The following is a 20,474-nucleotide window of genomic DNA, read 5'->3' on the forward strand; positions in this document are numbered from 1 at the left end:
GTCTGCCTGAAGCGTGTGCCCGTGGGGGGCAAAACCCGGCGCTCCTCCAGGCGCCCCCCTGCCTGCCTCCCTCCCTGCCTCCCGTCCCGCGCAGGGGGCTCGGCTCCCGAGCGGGCTGCCGCCGCACCTGCTCGTCGTGTTGGTTGTTCGGAGCGCCCGGGGAAGAGGGTCAGCGTTCCGCTTCTGTGAAGCGGGCTGACAGCAGGGCTGGTGGGGGCGATGCTCCCGTCTTAGCTGAACACCTCTGGGACAAACGCACGCGAAGAGCTCTCCAGCGAGCAGCCGGCTCACTGTGCAAGTCACACGGGGGAAACGGGCTGAAGAACGAATTCTGTGGGGAAGCCGGGTCCCCCCCGTGAGGCTAATCGTGTGCTGCTAATATGTTTCAGTGCCCTTGTCTTTGTTCCACCTTGAGCTAAGTAAAAGATCCCTACTCTTCTACAGGTTTACACATAAAAAGAAAGACTTCCATTGGAACTCCGTGACACTTGTCACAAGAACCATTTCTTCACAGTTTCCAATTTCATTCCCACTTTTGCTAGAGAAGAATGAATGGTCACAGTATTTTCTTCGTGTTGATGTTCCGCTAGGTAGAAGACCAGAAATGAAAGATGGAAGGAACTGAGGTTTGAGATGGGGAAAAAAAAGAAAAAAACCAGTTAAATATAGCAAAGCAGTAAAATGCACATTGGAAATCATCAGGGAACAGCGACAGCTTAACTTTATTAAAGAATTATTAGTGTCTGGACAGAATATTATGGTGCATTATCATCTGAGCTCCAGATTAGAATAGAATAGTTCAGTTGGAAGGGACCTACAATGATCATCTAGCCCGGCTGCCTGTTGGGCTGTACATAGAGAGTATGAATCATAAGCCAATGGAAACATATGGAGGTACAGTGGTAAATCAAAATGTGCAGCCTCACCTAAATGCCAATATCTAAAACACACGAGGAAAGAAGAGCTTATATATCTGTTTGCCCTCGCATACAGCATTGAGAAAGTCTACAAAATGGCACATATGAGAACAAGAATCAGGTGAGCAAGACTCCCGAGTCAGAAGAAGCAGGAAGTCAGAAGAGGAATCAAAGCTAATGCTGTTGTCAAAGAGGCAGAACAGGAAGAGTCACAGAAGCCCACAAGAAACAAAACAAAGTTAGGGGAACATAGATTCTGCAGACTGTAAATACAGAGACTAACTGTTGGATTTGAAAAGCTGAAGGAACCGAAGTATACTTTCTGAATACTGCTCACTGACTGATATCTTACCCGGGTCAAGCCATCCAACAAAAAAAAAACAGGTGTGATACCAGTATTTCAGAGCAGCAGCTCCTTGTGTTCTCCATCTCTAAAACATTTGTCTGGCAATTTTGTGTTAATGCTTTATCATCATATTGTAGTTTTGACAGGCAATACAGGCTAACGATGTATACTAATGTGAAATATGCATTTGTACAGTGACATGAAAGGGAAAAAAAAGATTGAAGGGCATTCCTTTATACAAACTACATTTTAAAAGTAAGAGTCATGCCAATTGGTCCACAGGTTCAGAGAATTTTCATGAATATGCAAGAGATTTAATTAAAAATAGAACATGCCCTAATTATATAATTATGCAAGAGAAATTATTCAAAGGAACCACTCCTGTCTTTTGAATAAACAATATTCATTGCTTTCTTCCTATCACACATTTGCTTTAAAAGATTTCCTGCAATTAGCTGCTTACCCGAGGGATCTGAGCATCTCCCAACAAAGCAACTACTCCAGCTATGACCCTGATTCATAATACTCTGGCTAATCAAGTCTGTGCGTGCTGGCAATTTCCCACATAAGCAGCATACACTAAGCTCCCTCCTGCAGGAAGGTTGCTTAGCTCAATGGAACTGAAGTGCAATATTACTCCCCTCTGTTTATGGCACAGAGCACAAGACAGACACAGAAGAGACTTGGAGAGCATGCTTCTTCCTCAAGCCTCTGCCTGACCTGAAATATCGTAGGACTTACTCTCCCTTTGGATCTTGTTTTTCCTGTCTCGTCTACATAAGAATTAGCCAAGTTCATCTAGCAGTAAAAACTACTTACTGCCTACATTTCCATCTTCTCTTAGGGAACTAGTTATGCTTTGCTTTTAGGATGAAATTAACTAGACATGCTGTCTCTAGAGTATTCTTTGCCACCAACAAGGTCACCGTGGTATTCTGCAAACATCTGAGTGGATATTAAAATAAAATCCCCAAACACATTTACAGTGCTGGATTCTTTATTCTCGATATACCCATTTCCCTTCTCTCCCAGGAGAGGGAAGCTTGTAATTCACAGTGGGAGAGAAATAAGAGCAAACAGTTCAACTAATGCAGCACAAAGCTCTTAGGTTTTTGAGGTGCAATAGTGTGAGAAATACATGCAGCAAACTAAGATTCGGTTTAACTAACATCCACAAATGGAGCAAGCATCTATAAAGAATTTCAGGTTCATCTCAGTTAAGAAGTGTGTGTTGTTTTATTTTACCATTGTTATTAACAAGAATTATCCTCTTGGCTTAGAGGACCTTTCCGACAAAAGAGACGAAAGTTTTCTAAATCTAACCCTACAGTCTATAAAATCTATGACTTCATTTTATAAATGTGGGCTACAATAGAGCAGTACATTGGAATAATTTCAACTGCTGCTAAAGTGCTGTTTAAAAGCATCCTGGCAATAATAAATATTGAAAGGCCAGATTCAGCAACCTGTCTGGCTTTTCATCACAATCACCTGACAGTTGCATATGCTTTTAGTTTGTATTTCCTACAAGAATGTCCTTTATGGAAAAGAGGAAACATAAAAATCAGTTTTCAAGAGTCAAAAACATCAAGTACACAGTCCCAGATGCAATTTCAGCCTAAATCCTTTGCGCCTATGTGCAGTTACTGCACGCAGAGCTACGCTGTTATCAGGGAGTTCAGGCACTTTGGAGTAAAAGGACTGGATTTTGTTTGCCTTGACTCTGTCATAGTCAGGATGCCTGAACATACCATCGGGAACCCACTGTTGTCCATGGCATTAAAGTTCCAAGTAAAATAAACACTGATCATGAACCTGCTTCCCAAGTCAATAAGCTTTAGTCACATGCAAGTGAATTCTCCTTTTCCAGAGTCACAAGGATTTCTAGAAAGCTGTAACAAATGAAAGCCAGTGTGCTTTTCCCTGCCGTTTTCTATCCACAGAGAATTAACAAGCAAATAAAGCATGCAGCATTAATTCAACTCTTAACAGGCCATTTCATTAGTTAACTTTTGTTACCTTTTTTTAAACAGAGCAGGATGTTTGCACCATAACATTTTGCTAACCAGAATTCTTTTCACCTGCCAGCTTCTAAAGAGCTGTGCCATTGTTATAGCCCAAAAGACACTGACTGCAAGGTTTAAGAAACCCATTCAGTTAGCTTTAAAACAGTTTTATTAGGAAAAGCAGACTTAAACCCCTCAGGTAATACAGTTAAAGTAACTGAAAGCTAGAAACTATTAGGAAATTTGCATGTCAGTATTAATGTCAATATAAAGAAAAATACTAGACAATTTCAGCAATACAACTATATTTATATATCCCAACTTTCACTGTTATCTTCAAAGTAGTAAGTGACCAGGAGCTAAGAATTGCACCCTTTGACAAACTATAATACTCTATGCTACATTAATTTACATACAGTGTCAGTATTTTCCAAGATCCTACTTTTAAAGCATGAAAATTCCCAACAGCTTAAGGGTTCACAGAGGAGAGCTTATGATGATTAGACTTGTATCTTTACTCCTTGCGTTCAAGGAGTAGGAATGCTCACTCCAATACATTCTCTGCTCAACCCGCAATATCTGTTCCTTCTTTATTTCTGACAAACCTCTCATTTCATTGAAAGATGAAGCAACTTTCTTCCTTACCTGCTTCCATGTTCTGTAGTCAGCTGATAGTTGCACCTTTCTACCTTTCTTCCTTGGAAAGACGCTTTTCTCCATATTCACTCTGCATGACTTTCTGTGCTTATACATGAAGAAGGATAGTGTTTCATTTACACTACTCCTTTCCTTCCTCTATATTCTCGCTTTTCAGTGAGTTTATTCTCTCTTGGGGTTTTAGTTGCTCATTCAAGGTTGAGAGAATTATTAATCACTGCATGCGAGTCACAGGAAGCTACATTTATTTCTGTATTCACCTACCTCAGTCACTGAACCATTGCAAAAGTGTATTAAGTCCTTCAGAGGAAATAAAAAACACTCTGTTGTTGGAATATCACAATCTTGGCCACTACTAGAGTAAGAACATTCATCATGTGGTACAGTACTTCTCTTCACCCTCCCATACCTTTACGTCCCAACTATGACTATGCTCCCTTTTTCTTTCTATTGGGATAAGGACTAGTATTGATAACAAAAAAGTTTATTCCACAAACACAACAAACAGACTCTTCCAAACACAAAATCTTTGATAGTCAGTGTTCAAATCCAGGAGCACTTAGCTAAAAGCAGAAAACCTTTACTGATTTCTAAGTGCTGGCTTTATTACTACTTACATTATCCTCTTCCCTTTCTTTGAACACCAGCTGTTTGTTACCTGTACGGTTTGTCAGCATTCCTTTATGGAGATTTGCTAAGTCATCAGCTTTGCTGCCAGATTACTTGCAATTAGATTAGGTGAGACTCTTACCTTGATAATCTTCGTAGTAATTGTAGAGGTTTTTTTCCCGTGGTGAAGGAGACTTTCAGGTACCTTCTTCTCATTAAGTTTTCCAGAGTTTCATTATGAAAAGTGCTCTTTCCCTAAAAAAAAACCCCTTTGAGAGAGATTTTACTTTCAGCTGCACATGAGTGTAAATCTGGGATAATTTCATTAACCAGTATGAGCTTTTTCTTTTTTTTGAGAAGTGATTCCTTGAAAGCGTAAGAAAGGCATTCCTTTTTCCAGCCAAAATTAGATAAAGGCACAGACTGGGCCATGAACTTGTCTCAGCACCAGGAAAACTGGTGCTTCCTCATGGAGATATGAAAGATTGTATTCCCTTTATTCTCACCAAGATTGCTACATATATTTATAAAAGAAGGAGGTTGTGATTTTTCAGATGCTGCCTTCTATTAAAGCTCATGCATATGCTAATCACAAGAAATGCTAATGCCAGTGTATGCCTGTATGTGACCTTTTCCAAGTAGAAATTTGCACCTACTGATGAAAGATAACTAAGTCTCAAAAGTCTAAAAGGCATTACAGATAACAATCTCATCTGGTCTTTTTCTAAATGTAATTATCAAATTCTATTGAAAACCAAGCAGGCATCTTGCCCTTCCTGCCCAAGAACCTCATTCCTCTGGTGTTCAGTCCCAAGGGTAATATATACAAATAGATATTGTGCCAAATTGTGTCATTTCTTTCCAGCTCTTTTCCCTTGCTAGTGATCAGCCCCATTTCTCTTATGTGTTTGCATTTCCAGTAAGGTCCTCAAATGTAACACTTCTCTTTTATATGATTGATTAAATTATTGTAGAAAAAGATGATTCTTCCCTGGGTAACCCTCTTACCTGCTTCTTCCTCCACTCACACTGTCTAGGACATTCCGCACTCCTTTCTTCCCTCCTGACCATCAATTTGCTTGGCTAAACAAACTGAACTCTTAATCTCTTTAAGAGAGATTCTACATCTCCCCGATTATTCAGCTTGCCCTTTACTGCTCTCATTTGCTTCACCTTTCTTGAGACTAATGTGCTGCAATTGTTTATGCCATGGTCACTATTTAAAGTGATTGTCCCTATGTCTGATTTATCATTAACCTCCCTTCCAATTGATGTATTCCTTTTCTGCACATGCTGCAGTAACTACCAAACCTTTATCCCCCTTCAACTTCTGTTAAATGCTTTCTCTCCTCCTCAACTAATACTCTATATGGAATTACACCAAATTCACTCGGCATCCAAGGTTGATTAGAATTTATCATTTTTTATGGGAGACCATTTTACATCCGCTTTCCATTGTTGAAGTTTGCCTTGGTTAAGAGGGTATTCAAACCAAGGCAGTACTCAGCTGCACTGGGCTGGGGAATTAATGGTAATACATTTTGCCCCAAGGGAAAGGGAAATGGAAATATTTCTGCTGTGACAACTGTTTCTGTAGTTTCTGTGCCAGTGACCAATTACGCCTCTAAAGAAAATGACTTCTGTGAATATGCCTGTGGCTAGATGGATGGTATACAGTACGTGGGGCTGAGAAGGGCAGAGTCACTCTAGAAATCAATAGCAAACAGAACTGCCTGTGCTAGGTATTTTGTTCCTCATCCTGTCTCCTGCAAAACAGAGCAGATGCAGGAAAAGGAGAGATGATCTTATCCCCAGGGGTTTGGATTTGAATTCTCTCTCCTTGCTGTCTCCATCTTCCCACAGCAAGTATGTACTGTGAAATTTTTACTTCAGTTTCAGATGTTGTAATTCCTCTGTTTTCTGTTGTAATTTGGTTTTATCTGTTTTAATTAAACATTTTATTGACAGTTCACAGAGAAATCCATTGAAAAGTATTAAGTCCAAAGACATGTCATGAACACACTCATCACTTCTTCCATATCTTCATGATGATACAGAAGAAAACCAGATATGTACATTGCTGCTATCAAGTCTTAGGCTTGCAACATAGTGAGATAATTGCATAATTTACTCCTACAGGATGAATGGTGTGTTTTATCTCTACAGGCTCGTCTGTCAGTTACCTGAGAGCAAATATTCTTGAAGAACTCAATCTATGGACATGCTCCAAAAGAACAGTCTGATACCTCAGATGAGAAGGGGTTGAGAGAGTGGTTTTAAATCAACTTTGTGCCTTCCCAATCCTATGCTATTCTCTGCTCCCTGGGTGATTTAGACAACCACAAGGACCTGGCTTCCATGTGATAGTTCTGCCCAGGACCTCCACAAGGTCCATCAGTAACCTAGTCCATCCACACTTGTTATACCCTCTATAATTAGGGGATGTGAAAGGAGGCCTTAAGAAACTAGCCTTGTAGGTGTCAATTTATGAAGAAAGAATTCCTCATGCATCTGTGTATAGGTGTTTTAGGGACCAGTATATAAAAACAGTGAGGGGATGCTATTAATTTGTCAAGTTTGTCAGATACTGCTGCATCACATCATGTTCTGAAGGTTTTCCTTGTGCCAAAAAGGCTAGACTCAATTTAGGTAAATTGTAATTTCTGCAGAAACTGGCTAAAAAGGCAGTTACCTCATCAGTATGTACATCACCACGGATATTCTGAGGCTACAGTTTTGCTTCAGAGGACAAATAATTAAAGATAGGAATTTAAAGCAGGACTCCTTGACCTTTGACTCTGGTGGCCAGCTGGGGATAGTACAATTCACAGAAATCAGAGCTTGCAGTAATTTATTTCAAGGAAAAAATCTGTGCCACCACAGTTATCTACAACACCAGCATCATGTAAAATGTCTGGACTGTTTGAGGAGTTTTGATTACACAGAGCAGTTCACTCTGTCACATCAGCTAACAGTCTCCCGGGGAATTGCTGAAACATGCCAGGTTCTCAGTACTTTAGATTATGAATCTGTGTGTTTTGACATAAAATTATTCCTTAATATTTAATTAATAATTAAATTGTAATGAAAGCCGAAATGCATTGAAATTGTTTCAAATACATATATAGTGCCGTTTTACATAGTTTATCGAACTCTAGGTATTGAAAATAATGTAACTGTAAACAGGAACTGAAACATACTTCAGTAAACACTAGGAGAAATCTGGGAACAATTAATATATATAAATTATCCGTGAAAGTGAAATGTACTGCCTACACAGTGTTTCACTTTTTATTACACGCTGAAGGGTCGCAGAGTACACCATCACCATATGTTTGAAAACTGTCATGACTCACACAGAATAGGCTGATGAATAATAGTATCTTCATCAGTGTATAACACTGACCAGAAATCTACCCAGTAAATGGTTCTGTTGTGGGCAGCAATTTAACATGCCCCATATCCTTATAACTAACTACATAACCATAAAAATGTTACTGCCAGGTTTATCAAGCACCAATGCAGAAAGCACTCTAAATATCTTTAAAGGAAGGTTCACACATTTATCATTTCCCATCCCACTCATTTTGCAGCCAAAGGAGGCTGGAATGCTGTGTTACTGGCATTCTCATTAACTTCACTTAGCTTCTTTCTCTTTGAATTTTTGGTTGTGAACTCTGTTGGGTAGCATCCAAAACCAAAGTTCATATTGTAAATAAGTGAGACTGCTTTTCTAATTTACATGTAAACATATAATAGAATTAAAGTTGAAATGATAGTGTTAATTATGTATGAAATTAAACATCAAGTGCTAAGTGGCTCTTAGATAATACCAATATAGACCCAAGCCAGTAAGTAATAAGCTGCTTTGCTGCTTTTAGAGAAAGTGTGAACCTCGTGATTCAAAAGCCTGAGAAAAATCTTCCTAAAATGGAAACCTGCCTTGTCCAGTGGCAACTCTTCAGCTACATTCTCCCAGCATCAGCTCAGTCCTATGGCAATCAGATTTATGGCTGTGACACTGTGGTTACTGCTAAGCACGCCCAGCAAGTCTCCAGGTGTCACTGAATTTGCTCTTTTTCCAACAACAAAAGCTGCAACAGGAAAGAAGCAGCAGAGGAGCATGGCAAATGAACTGATTTTAAGCATCTCTTGTCAATTAAAATTGCTATGCAATGTTCTATGGCAGAGCTGATTTTTTCCTTTGAAGTAAGCTTGAATTCTCTGATGCAAATTAGCACCTGTGGGTATTTACTCATATGTCATCTCAGTATTTTGTTCTGTTTTTCATGGTAGAATTTTTCATGACGCCTGAGGAAACTGGGAGTTTTCCAGACATGACATTACAAGTGAAATATTATTTTGGTAAACGTGAGAAGAAGATTGGTTAAGTCCAGAAGACATTTTCTTACATATTCATTGGAATTTAGTTTCCATTTTGTCTTTCAATCTCATACAATTTTTGACAAATAAAGAGTTTTCTACCTAAGTATTTACAGTTTCTACAGCAACTAAAGGTCAGAACTGTCTTGACTTGGTTTGTCACAGAGTGTTTATGCTGTGTCATACCATCTATTTTCTATATGACACTCCAGAATCAAAAATCACTTGGAAAGCAATCAAGGAAGTCAGTTAATCTCTTTTGAAATTTGCAATTCATGGCTTTTGTCTTTTAATATAGCCTTGACTACAAAATCTGTTTTGCAAAACAACCCCTACCCTCCCAAAGACTCTAGACTTCTAATTATTCAAATCATTATAGAAATTAAAATTTGTAACTTTTCTGGAACCCTTTAAAAACAGCCAACTTATACTACACACTGATCATCATATGAAAAAATTTCCACAGCGGGGATTTATTACAAAGATGGGGCTAAAATTTATCAACAGGAAGTCCTTTAATAATGAAATATAAAAAGTGACCTGAATTTCTTAGGATTCTGAAACTTGGGTTTTGCCTGTTGATGTGTTTTGGCTCAGCTGTTGAAAGTTATCACAGCCAATTCTGCAGCTGAATCATATCAGCAGGTTCTTTGGAGGCAGCGGTGTGAACAGAGTACTGCTGAATGCCAGCAATTCCTGACTGGCACGGGGGCTGCTGGAAACTCATGCCAGTCATGGGCCACCAAAGTAGCTTCAGGGCTACTCCAGCTTAGGCTGCGTGCTAATTGCCTCCTGACAGTCTCAGGAGATGCATGCAGTCATTTTTGCTGCATCTCTTGATATCTCTGCCCAGATCACAACATACCTGGGACCACCCCTAAGGATGAGAACCTGCATTCCCCAGAAAGCAAAATCACTGTACCTTTCCCTGCAAAATATAAGAAACTCCATTAAATGGGTATCTGGTTTGAACGAGTAAAATGCAAGCAGCTGTATGAAACAGGAACCACATCTTCAGAGCATTTACAGGTCTTCTAAAACCGATTCTGACTGTGGGTAGTACTATAAAATAGTATTTCTCCTAAGATCACACTTAAAAAGGGATCGTGTAATTTTTTTGTCTTTACTATTTTAGCCAGAAGTACTGATTTTGCACTTCCACAGCACCTGCTGTTTGAATTTATCAGTTAGCTAAATCTTACAATACTCGGATGAATCTTACTCCATTAATGAATTCAAAGTCAAGTCACAAAGAAGTGATTTATATAATAATATTAATTAGTATGTCAAGATGATTACATTCAATGTACTTATAAACTCTTTTTAAGAAATAAAGTTCTGTTTCCAGTACTATTCATTTTTTTAAAATGAACGTGAATATTCAATTATGGAGTTATTATTCTGTGAACCAGTTTACAACATTCAGTAGATATAATTTTTAATATGAAAATTATTCATGCATGTTACTGTTCCAGACATATATTATCCTTTCCTGAAGACATTTCAATCTCCCAGCCTTTATGCAAAAAACTGGCTCATGGGCTCTGCACAGGATGTAAATTAAGTTCTTGTTTCACCAAATCTGCTTGCCCTGTAGGATACCAATCTTGCTTAGTGATAGTGTAAGCTAAAAATTGCAAGCAGAACAGTCCTCTTAAAACTAAGCCAGAAAGGGTCAGCTTCTAAATAAGAAATCTGAGTATTGAACTAGATTTTAATTTTATCCCTAAGAATGTTCATTTAAACATAGAAGCTATCTTCTCAGTTGTTTCTACCATTACTTTTATACTCCCAATGAAATTGAGAAATGCATTTTATTAAGATGTACAGTTCTTTATTAATCATATATAAGGGTGCTACAATCACTTCAACCCAGCCTTTAGTTGGTCTGCCTCTCAATCCTTTGATACTTCCTCTTACTCCTCTCACATTCTACTGAAATTAATGCTCCAGTAGAGAAATTTAGTGAATAGCAAACCCCCCCAAAGATTATCAGAACATAACCACCCCGAGTTAATACAAACTATCAAAAAAATATTTATTACCAAAATACTGTTGCTTTATTATGCACTTACTGAGTGCATGAGACAGATTAAAAAGGCACATGCTGACACTACTAAATATGAAATGCTGCTCTTCCTTCTGACAGGATTAGCTAAATACCTAAATGAGAACACTCCCCTGTATTTTTCCTATACTCAGAAGATGTGCACAAAGCCACCCTTTGATCTATTTCACTAGCTTCAGCTACTGTAGCAGGCCTTTGTATATATAAAAAAAAATTATTTTTAGTAGTCTGTGGCAGCTCCTTATTCTTCCTTTGATGTATAAAGGATTTATGATCAATAATATCTGAAAGCAGATGGCATTATTACAACTGCTCTGAGTAAAGAAAAAAATCAAAACTAATGCAACACTGGCAAAAATGATATGGCTATTCAGAAAATGTAATTATCTCAGTAAATGTATGTGGCTTTGGTAACAAGACTCAAAATTTCAGATGGATTATTTTTAATAACATCTTTTCATAGTGGCTTTATTAGATGTTCTAAATCTAACCTCAACACTTACCTAATAAATAAATACCTCACTCCATCAATAGGTTTTAGATGAAGGGACCCAGTACTCCACATAGAATGGTAATGAAAGCAGTGACATAAAGGCATGAACTTTACCTACAAGCAGCTCAGAGCAGAATCCCAGCATGATCCACTGTATGCCATTATTTTTGGGTGACCAACACTAAAATTACATGTTCAGAAAAGTGTTAACTGGGAACTGACTGAAGCACAATCCAAACCCTCCCCCATGCCAACAGCAGAATACTTATATCTGCATGATGAGGCATATTAATTCAACTGACATCTAACACTTTCTCCCTTGGATTAGTTCTAGTAGTGAATCAATTTCCTGATCTGGTTCAGCAGGCAGGCACAAAAATGTCTGTGTTAATAAAACTGAGCAGCTCAGAAGATGAAAATGTGTCTTTTGATTGACCTCTACCCACTTAAGCATATATAAAACTACCTTACAGATCTTATGCACAGGCTGTTGGAATACACCGCTATCAACCACCAGTACACTGGGGTTCTGGCCTCTGCCTTTCAGAGATATATTCTTACATTATCCAATCGTTCTTTACACTGGAACTATTTAATAAACTGTGCATTCGCATTGTGGTCAAAGCTTATATACTGTAAGATAGGATTTACGGTAAAGCCCTGAAGAATTACATTACATACCCACAGTATTCTATTTCAAAAGTTTATTTCCCCAAAGAAACATGGCATTTTGTAACTTTTTAATAAATATATACCTTTTACAGTACTGATGCAGTAAATAGCATTCACAAACGGTATCTTCCTAGTGTTATCATCTCAGCAAACACTATTAATGACTGTTTTCATTTACTAATAACAACAGTTAAAGCCACAATTCAGTGACCATTTTAGCCCCAATGATATCATCATCATTGTATTAAAGTGTGATCTGCTACCATATCATTTTTATTTCATTTTGCAAAGGAATTATTACATTGATACTAACAAAGCTCTTCTTGCTCCAGCTGAGAAAGCCCGTGAATAAATCCCATCATATTTCGACATGAAAAAGAGGTCAGTGACTGCTGAGTTTTTTTCAACAGCAGAACATTCCCTACAGCATAGCTTTAAGAAAACACACTTCAACTGACAACATACATTCTTTCTAACTGAATCATCTTAGTAGGTACTCTATCCAAAAAAAACATTTAACTGTATAAATGGACAAGGAGAACATTCCAAGGAATGGAACTTCTTTTAAATTAAAGATACATGGCATAACATTTTAAGACTTCACTTAAACTAACTTCCTTCCAATTGATATTACATACCTGGAGGCTAGAAAAATCACCCTCAGTCAAGTTGTTGTGAGTGCTTCAGAGAAACTTGTGAGAATAGCACATTTTTTGAAAGAAACAATCCAGTAGAAAGCAGTGCATATTAGTACTAATGCTGTTCTCCTCCATATGCCAACTATCAGTTCCCCTTTCTACCAAGATTAAGCGACTGGCAATGCACCTGTTTTATTGCTCAGCAGCTACAATCTTTAACCACAGTCTAGAGTAACTCTGGTCCATGGGGAGCACGTTTCTTTTAATTAAAACAAAATTATCAAAGAGCATCGTATAGCATTAGCAATTTGTATGAAATAATACCATAGATCTTTATTAAAAATAGGAAATAATCACACTGAAAGGAGGATCACTCTAAATTGATTGTATATATACTCACAAATAATTTGTTCCTTCAGTCATGTTGCATTACTTATGGATATCTACTGCCCCAGAGAGATAACTGCTGCAATACGAAGCATTTCTGTCTTTATATACTGATACAGTTGGTGGAGACATCATTCTCTGACCCAAGTTCAGGTACAGCATAAGCAATCGCCTATTATTTAGGAGCTATGACTCTGTGGTAAAAATGTGACAGCTGTGATCCATTCCATTTAATGTAAACGAGGAACAGCTTTTAATAGTTCTCTCAGTTGTGTTTTGGTTGAGAAATATTTTAAATGTTCTTGGAATAAAAGGTAAAGGAAACCTACACAGTGATTATAAATTAATAGCAACTTTTATATACATAATTTAACAAACAGATTCAAACAATTATTACATTAGTCATTCAGATTCTGAACATCACTATAAACAGCAAGTTTATAGCAGGCCTAGCTAGAGTTGTATTCTTCATGGAGCTGCGATTAACTTCCCACATTTTTCTTTTTCCAACGAAGCCACCTCAGAGCTCTTGCCAGTGCTACTTGTCCCATGAGGTATGTGATAGTAAAGTTACGTTTATACCAATCTCTAGGATTCCAAAGCCAGGAAAATCATCAGCATGCAGAACAAGAACAGGAACAAGGTAGACAATTATATTAAAATATACTTTGGCATTGACAAATGACAATTCAGTGTTGACCTGCATTTTCCATGGCAACACTTTTCCTGCCCAATGAGAGTTAAATAATCTAGGAAAAGTTCTGTGTGAATATCCATATCCATGAACAGATGACATGTGGACTATAGGGCTACAACCATTGAGCGCTTAACTGTAAAAAAGTTAAGGGGTGGGTAGTTTTATGACCAATTGTATTTGAAATCAGGTAAGCTAAAATAATTGTAACCGTATCTCATGTTTCAGAAGTAAAGCTGATCATCAAGCTACCTAGAAGAATTTTCTGCCAAGTGCTGTGCTATGGATAAGATTTGTCTGTGCATGTATGAAGATGCACATGTTGGAAAGGGCATAGTCACCTATAAGGGGGGGGGAAAAAATAAAACCACACTTCAAAGACTAACTGTATAACCTAACACAGAAAACATTATGTTTCTAATGCAGTACCTTTTAAAGATGATGCCTCCAATACTGCTAAAGTTAGCCTTTGTATCTTTAAATAGTTTTAATAAAGCACGCATGGCTTCTGGAGCTAATTTAAGATATAGATAGGAGAGTCTGTATCAGCCCTTTTTAAACTCCAAGAACTTGCTTCAAATTCTTGCCCCTGTTACAAACTAAAGTAACATCAAAATTTTCTTCTAGATTCTAAGAAGGATCCATCACCCATTTTGTAAAATGCTGCACATGAAGCAACAGAGCATGCTTACTGAAGAACTAGCAGAAAATATTAAAGACAGGGATTTAGGTCTTCTCTTGAGGTATCTGTGGGAAACCCTACATGTACAGATTTAACATAAACCTGGGATACTAACCTCTGAGTAAGGATAGTAGCCAAAATTATGCTGACAAGCAGCACTGAGCTACCCCCTCAAATACCATGTTTTGATTTAACATGACAACATTACAACTGTTTCTTTTCCCCTTTCATGTCTCATTTCCTATATTCTTCTCAATTTTTTTACCCAGACTAGACTGTATTTCCAGTCTTAAGTACCCTGAACTAAATATTCATGGCATCCATGCACAGTCATTGCTTCAATTTTAACTACAGTTTAGAAGTTGCAACACTTCAGCAGCCACAGTTTTCAGGCCAGCTGGCAACACTGCAAAGAACATACCACTGAATGCATAAACAGATTTTTATAAATATGACCCCTCAAAATCACGGTGCCTTTAAAAAGCTCCACTGCTTTCAGGGCTGTGAAGTTCCACTTTGAAACTTCAATGATGGAGCTGATACCACCTGATTTTACAAGGCAGAAACAAAGAAGGTCACGTTTAGGCCCAAAGCCTGAACTCTCTTGCCGTGCAGACAGCACACTATCCCAATGTCACTACAACAATGGCATCTGGTGACCAGTTACAACATAAACTATTTGCTTTCTCACTCTTCAGTTATAGGCAATTTGAACAACAAACCTCTTATTAACAATAGTATTTTACTTTCCATTTTTTCATGCTGTCATTAAGGTTTATGGTGAGGTCTCCCCCTCTGACCCCTCCCCCCATGGAAAAAAATGCACATATTTGTTTTAAATACTTGTTACAGTAAAATTGTTCTTATAGTACATTACGGTATGTGCACAATATGTACAAAGAACCCTAAACCACAACTTGTTATAGATCAGTTAAAGTGATGGTAGACTTCTCGCTAGTATTACACCATCAGGAAACCAGTAATACTTGACACCTTGGGGCCTAATAATCTTTCAATCCAATACAGAGAAGAAACTGAAGTTGTGGCTTCATATTCAGTGGGCAGTGCTACTGTAAATTGATTAAGCACTCTCCTTCTCCAGCTTCCCATTCCTTCCTCACTTCCAGCCCTCTACCAAGCGTACAGAGCTACGTGCAGTCATGCGTGTGTACGAGTCATTTTTCAGTTGTTTCAGATGCCCAATCCAGTTTATCAAGTTGTTGTACAAACAGTAACACTGAAACAATGCAGTAGATGTTCTGAAGAGGCAGTGTGGATGTGGGCTTACCCAGTTGCAGCTGAGGTTCTACACAGGATGAGTTCAGGTGATCACTTTACTAATGCTTTGCCACACAAAACCCCCTCAGACTCAAGGCTAATCACTGTCATCATTTGTACTATGTGCTTGTGAATAATAAAAACAAGAATAGTAAATACTCTCATGAAACAATTTTCCTTTGAGATGAACTGCATTTACTAGTCCTTATTTAACAGTCAACTAGAATCTGCTATATAGAAATTTCAACTGTTTTATTTGCCTATTTATCAGTTTCAATTAGCAGCATGAAAACACCCATGCCATAAGAGAAAAAAAACTGAGTGCCTGATCTTGTCTCTCTGAATCTCAGCCATGAGATTCATCTCTCCACTAAATCAACAATAAGCAGTAGAACTCAAATGATAATGAAAATTTCTGTCAAATGCTAATAATAGTATTTTAAAAAATCATTTTCTAAAATGATAGTTTTAGGTGCTGTTTTACCAATCATGGGAAAAAAGTGTTCACATTTTCTATTTGATCTTATACATTACAGTTAAGTGAAAGGCATAATAGGCAACATAAATACCTTCTACATACCTGTTATACTGCATATGCTTTCTAAAATTTTTACTTAGAAAGTCCTTGTAAAAGTCAGCCATTTCTTCTGCATTCAGTGTTGCTTTTTGACCTGAAAATAAGTTTTGGCATAACAATGTCAAGATAATTCTTTGGATTGAAACACTGGGTTCAGTTGCAAGAGAGCTAGGTCTGACTCCTTGCTCCTACAATCCTCCTGTATAACCCTGAACAAGTTAATATGCTTTTATCTTCCAACTTTTTGAAAACTACCTAGGGAGCACAGCAGATTAAAAATACTGATCATCTGTTATAACTCTTAAACCCTTATTACTTATGAAAGTGATTATGTTTATCAGATCTTAGATTATTTAGGGAACAAGTGAACCCCTATGGAAAAGTCCATAGATCTAGGAGTACCTAATCCTTTGAGTAAAATTAATCTCTGTGGGGCTGAAATCTAAACAGCACCAGTAAGAGCACTTAGTAACCTAAGTTTCCCCCCCTGAAGCAAGGCAATAAATACAGAAAGAACACTGTCCACGACTGACATATTTGCAGGTGTACATTGTTTTCTGTTGTTGATAAATTTTAAGTAACTTATACCAAACTGTATGTTCTGAGATGTCAGATTTATTAACAATATAGTAGACAATTACTTTGTGAAGAAGCAAGTAAAAAGAGGACTCAATATGCCACTGTCATAAGCAGAACGTAAGAGGAGATGGATTCTTTCCACAGAACATGAAAGGAAAAAGTGTGGCTACAGCACAGATGTCAAATCCTGAGAATGAACAAATATTCTCAACTCTACCAGATAATTCCTGTACAAACTTTCTGGCACTTCCAATGTTTCTAACATGAGAGTCCAATTTGAATGTCCCAGGGGACATGGATATTGTGAAGGAGACAGAATTGTGATATTCAACTTGCTACTGTTCCGAAATGCACTTCAAAGCTCCTGAGACTGATCACAGAAATGTAAATTATTGATCAGTTCTATTTGTCATTATTTAAAAATCTAATGTATTACAACAGATTAATATGCTATGGGATAAATTTACTCTATGACTTTTTGAAGGTTGCCTACTTAACACCTATAGTTAATTTGTTTCTTCATACTGTTGCCAGTAGAACTGATAGTAGATTCACTTACATAAAAATGTACGTTTTGTTCCAACTGTTAGCGTATGTTATTAGTCTGATTTTTATAAATGCATGCAACTGTATTCTAGAACAGAGTTAATCAACACATGCAGACAATGTAATTTTATTTCTAAGGGATGTACTTTATTTCTAGAGTATAAAAGCAAAACAAAAAACCAAACCCAAAATGTCAATATAAAAGCAGCATTTTCTAAACACAAAACTTAATTATTTCTCAACCACACACTGGTCACTGGGATACAAACAGAAGAGAAAAATAATGGTCTCGATAAAGAGGACATCAGAGCAGATGCTTTACTAAACTCAAACTGATAATTATTCTATGAACAAAATGTTCAACCTCATGCTACAATGTCCAAATTCACTGTTATTATGAAGGCATCTTGTCTTCAGTTTCACATAACGAATGAGAGGCAACTATTTTACAGCAACTGTGCTCAGGCAAAGACAGTCAGATAGCAGCTGCTGTCTCCTCAGAAGTTGCCTTATTGTCCCTCAAGGAAAAATATTGTATTCACCGTATACACTATGGACCCGAAGTCAGAGAGTGTGAATTCGTCCGCCCAACTGTAAGATGCACTTGAGGCACATGCTCTGTATGTTCAGCTCAGCCAGCTCACTGTGTTAGGAGGTGTGAAAGGAAAAAGCCCTTCCTCCTCAGACTACAGAATGATTACATTACTTGGGGAGGATTTCAGCACATTCCCTCCAGCTGTGCAGAAGGAATTAGGGGAAGAACAGTGCAACAGATGATCAGACCCCTATATGCACATCTCTGAGGAGCTCCTCCTCTCTTTTTTTTATCTTTCTCCTAAAAGTACTTCTAAATCCTACCCTCAAGATTTACTTGTGACAGGACACAAAGAGCATAAACTAACAAAATTCAAAGTTAAACGGAATTCAGAATTCATCCTAAACTATAAATAAAGATCTCACTAACCTGTTTCATCTCTCATTTTCAGACCCTTGGCTTTCAGTCTTGAATAAATAAATTCTTCTTTCTCCTAAAACATGTTTTTCCACGTTAGAATCTGATGTACTCAGTCCTTGAAGTTAACCACTGTTTTTAATCACATAGGAGTGCTTAATGCCCTCTGAAATAACAAGCAATACTCATTATACTTGGAAATGTCAACAAAATATTTTCCTGAATCCAGTGAGTTAGTTAAACCAGTAATTTCATCACTTAGATCCTGCTATGTGCAGGCATCAATTAATTCATGCAAGTGTCCTCCTACTGAAACATATATAACTTATCTGTGGAGTAAAGTTGCAGCTGAGCTTCAGTACTGACAGGATCTGAATGAATCTTCAGTTTATAAGACAAACTATGAAGATTTGATGTACTGTATACAGAACTTGAGCACAGAGAAAAACATAGCCTAAAAAAAATGAAATTACTTAGATCGAAACAGAATAATTATTTGTACATACATTTTTCAGTTAAAAAGCAGTTCTATGGAATTAAAAACAAGCTTTGTTTTTCTCTGAGATCTTTGCAAGTTTTGTGAGGATATGATGATCAAAGATCATCACAAATTATAGTGAATTACTGAACCTTTACTGTTCTTCCAACAAAATTCAGTGTCTCCTAAGCAATGACACAATCAGGAAAGAAAACATACCATGACTGAGAAGTCCCCACTTGTAGACTTACTGGGGTACACTGTCAGTGAAACAGTCCCTTGTTTACCCCTGGTGATTATACCTATTCCTCCTACTTATGACAAAGCAAGAAGAGCCACGGGATCATTTTCAACAGCTGCTCTAGTCACAGATAGGTCTCTCATGTAGGGTGGCTAGAACTTTATATTTTCAGTGCCAGATAGGAAAGAGGCAAATATGCCACAAAACAGCAATAAAATATGCAAGTTCTTTAGTTTTGTACTTAATTTTAAAGAAATTAATGACAAAAAACGTAATTTCCACAAAGACACCGTGCATATTAAAAGAAATGGTATCAATTACCAGACAGTACTGACGGGTAGAACTGCACCCTTCCTCATGGAGACCAAACCCCTTCCCCGATTTCGAGTAGGCGGGCAGGATCCGAGCGGCACCGGCCGTCGGGGCTCACCTGGCGGAAGGCGCGGTTGTGCCGCGCCCAGAAGCGCTGGTCGCAGGCCTGGGCCTCCTGCCGCGCCTCCCGCAGCCGCCGCTCCAGCGGGGACTCCTCGGGGGACACGTAGAAGATGACCGGCCGCAGATTGGAATGCTTGTCAGGGGGGCCGATCCAGTCGTTATGGGAGTGTGCGGGGGGGCTGAAACCCAGGCCCTTGAAAATACAGGCAGAATTCATTATCACCACTTGAGAACAGTTTTTGAAAAGCACCCCGATTTGAAATAAATTCCAAAACTCCACACGACCTTAAAACATAAGAGAGCATAACAAGTACAGAAATTACGCGCACTCATTTACCCTGATGGAAAATTATGCGACACATTTAACATTTACTTTCATTTAGAAACTAAAGAGTAAAATAGCTTCGACTCTTTTCTAACAGACACTAATCTCGGTTGTGCTTTTTTTAAAAAACACCTTTTTTTTAAATTTTCATATCACTGATATTCCACTTCATTAAAATATCTGACGACAAGAACTAGCAAGTATGTAAGTCTTCTTAAGCGTTGCTTTCTTCGTGCATCCTTGTGAACATGCACAAGCGCGCAGCTTTTCAGGCCGGGTTTAGGGAGAACTGACTCTAAGAGCCCATAACATACTGCCCCGCTTGGAAGAGCGTTTGGCTTGCCCGGTGCCTCGGCGCGCCACCCACACGGCGCGGGAGGGCCCGCAGGGTATTTACCAACACCGGGGGCGCTGGAAAATAAGTAAGTAACGAGAGCCCGCAGGAAACGCAGACTTTTATCGGGCGGCGCCCGCCCAGCGGCGCTGTGAGGTACCGCGGGGGCAGCCCGGC

General features: G+C 38.3%; 2 protein-coding genes across 8 annotated transcripts in view; both read right to left on the reverse strand.

Annotated features, from left to right (window-relative positions):
• KLC1 (kinesin light chain 1) overlaps nucleotides 1-4,781 on the reverse strand; it is a 51,712-nt gene extending 46,931 nt beyond the window's left edge. For 4 of the 7 annotated variants that reach the window (XM_026849978.1, XM_026849980.1, XM_026849985.1 and 1 more), the window contains exon 1: nucleotides 4,678-4,699. Coding sequence is in view for 1 of the 7 variants with exons in the window: in XM_026849979.1 (XP_026705780.1) it covers nucleotides 4,678-4,751 (74 nt within the window). In the remaining 6 variants the exon portion in view is untranslated. Of the gene's footprint in view, nucleotides 1-127; nucleotides 233-4,543; nucleotides 4,568-4,677 lie in introns of those variants that run through there. The other 3 variants (XM_026849979.1, XM_026849983.1, XM_026849982.1) reach the window with 3 other exon arrangements.
• A 7,843-nt stretch (nucleotides 4,782-12,624) lies between these two features.
• APOPT1 (apoptogenic 1, mitochondrial) lies at nucleotides 12,625-20,468 on the reverse strand. Its single transcript, XM_026849993.1, has 4 exons — nucleotides 19,634-20,468; nucleotides 18,497-18,560; nucleotides 16,411-16,501; nucleotides 12,625-13,764 (listed from the first exon to the last, which is right to left on the reverse strand). Exons 1-4 carry the CDS (start codon nucleotides 19,853-19,855, stop codon nucleotides 13,659-13,661), a joined length of 483 nt encoding a protein of 160 aa, XP_026705794.1. The 5' UTR covers nucleotides 19,856-20,468; the 3' UTR covers nucleotides 12,625-13,658.
• Between the last annotated feature and the right edge of the window lie 6 nt (nucleotides 20,469-20,474).

This window comes from Athene cunicularia, assembly GCF_003259725.1.
Source record: "Athene cunicularia isolate RWA chromosome 5 unlocalized genomic scaffold, athCun1 chr5_part1, whole genome shotgun sequence".
In the NCBI taxonomy this organism is placed as follows: domain Eukaryota; kingdom Metazoa; phylum Chordata; class Aves; order Strigiformes; family Strigidae; genus Athene; species Athene cunicularia.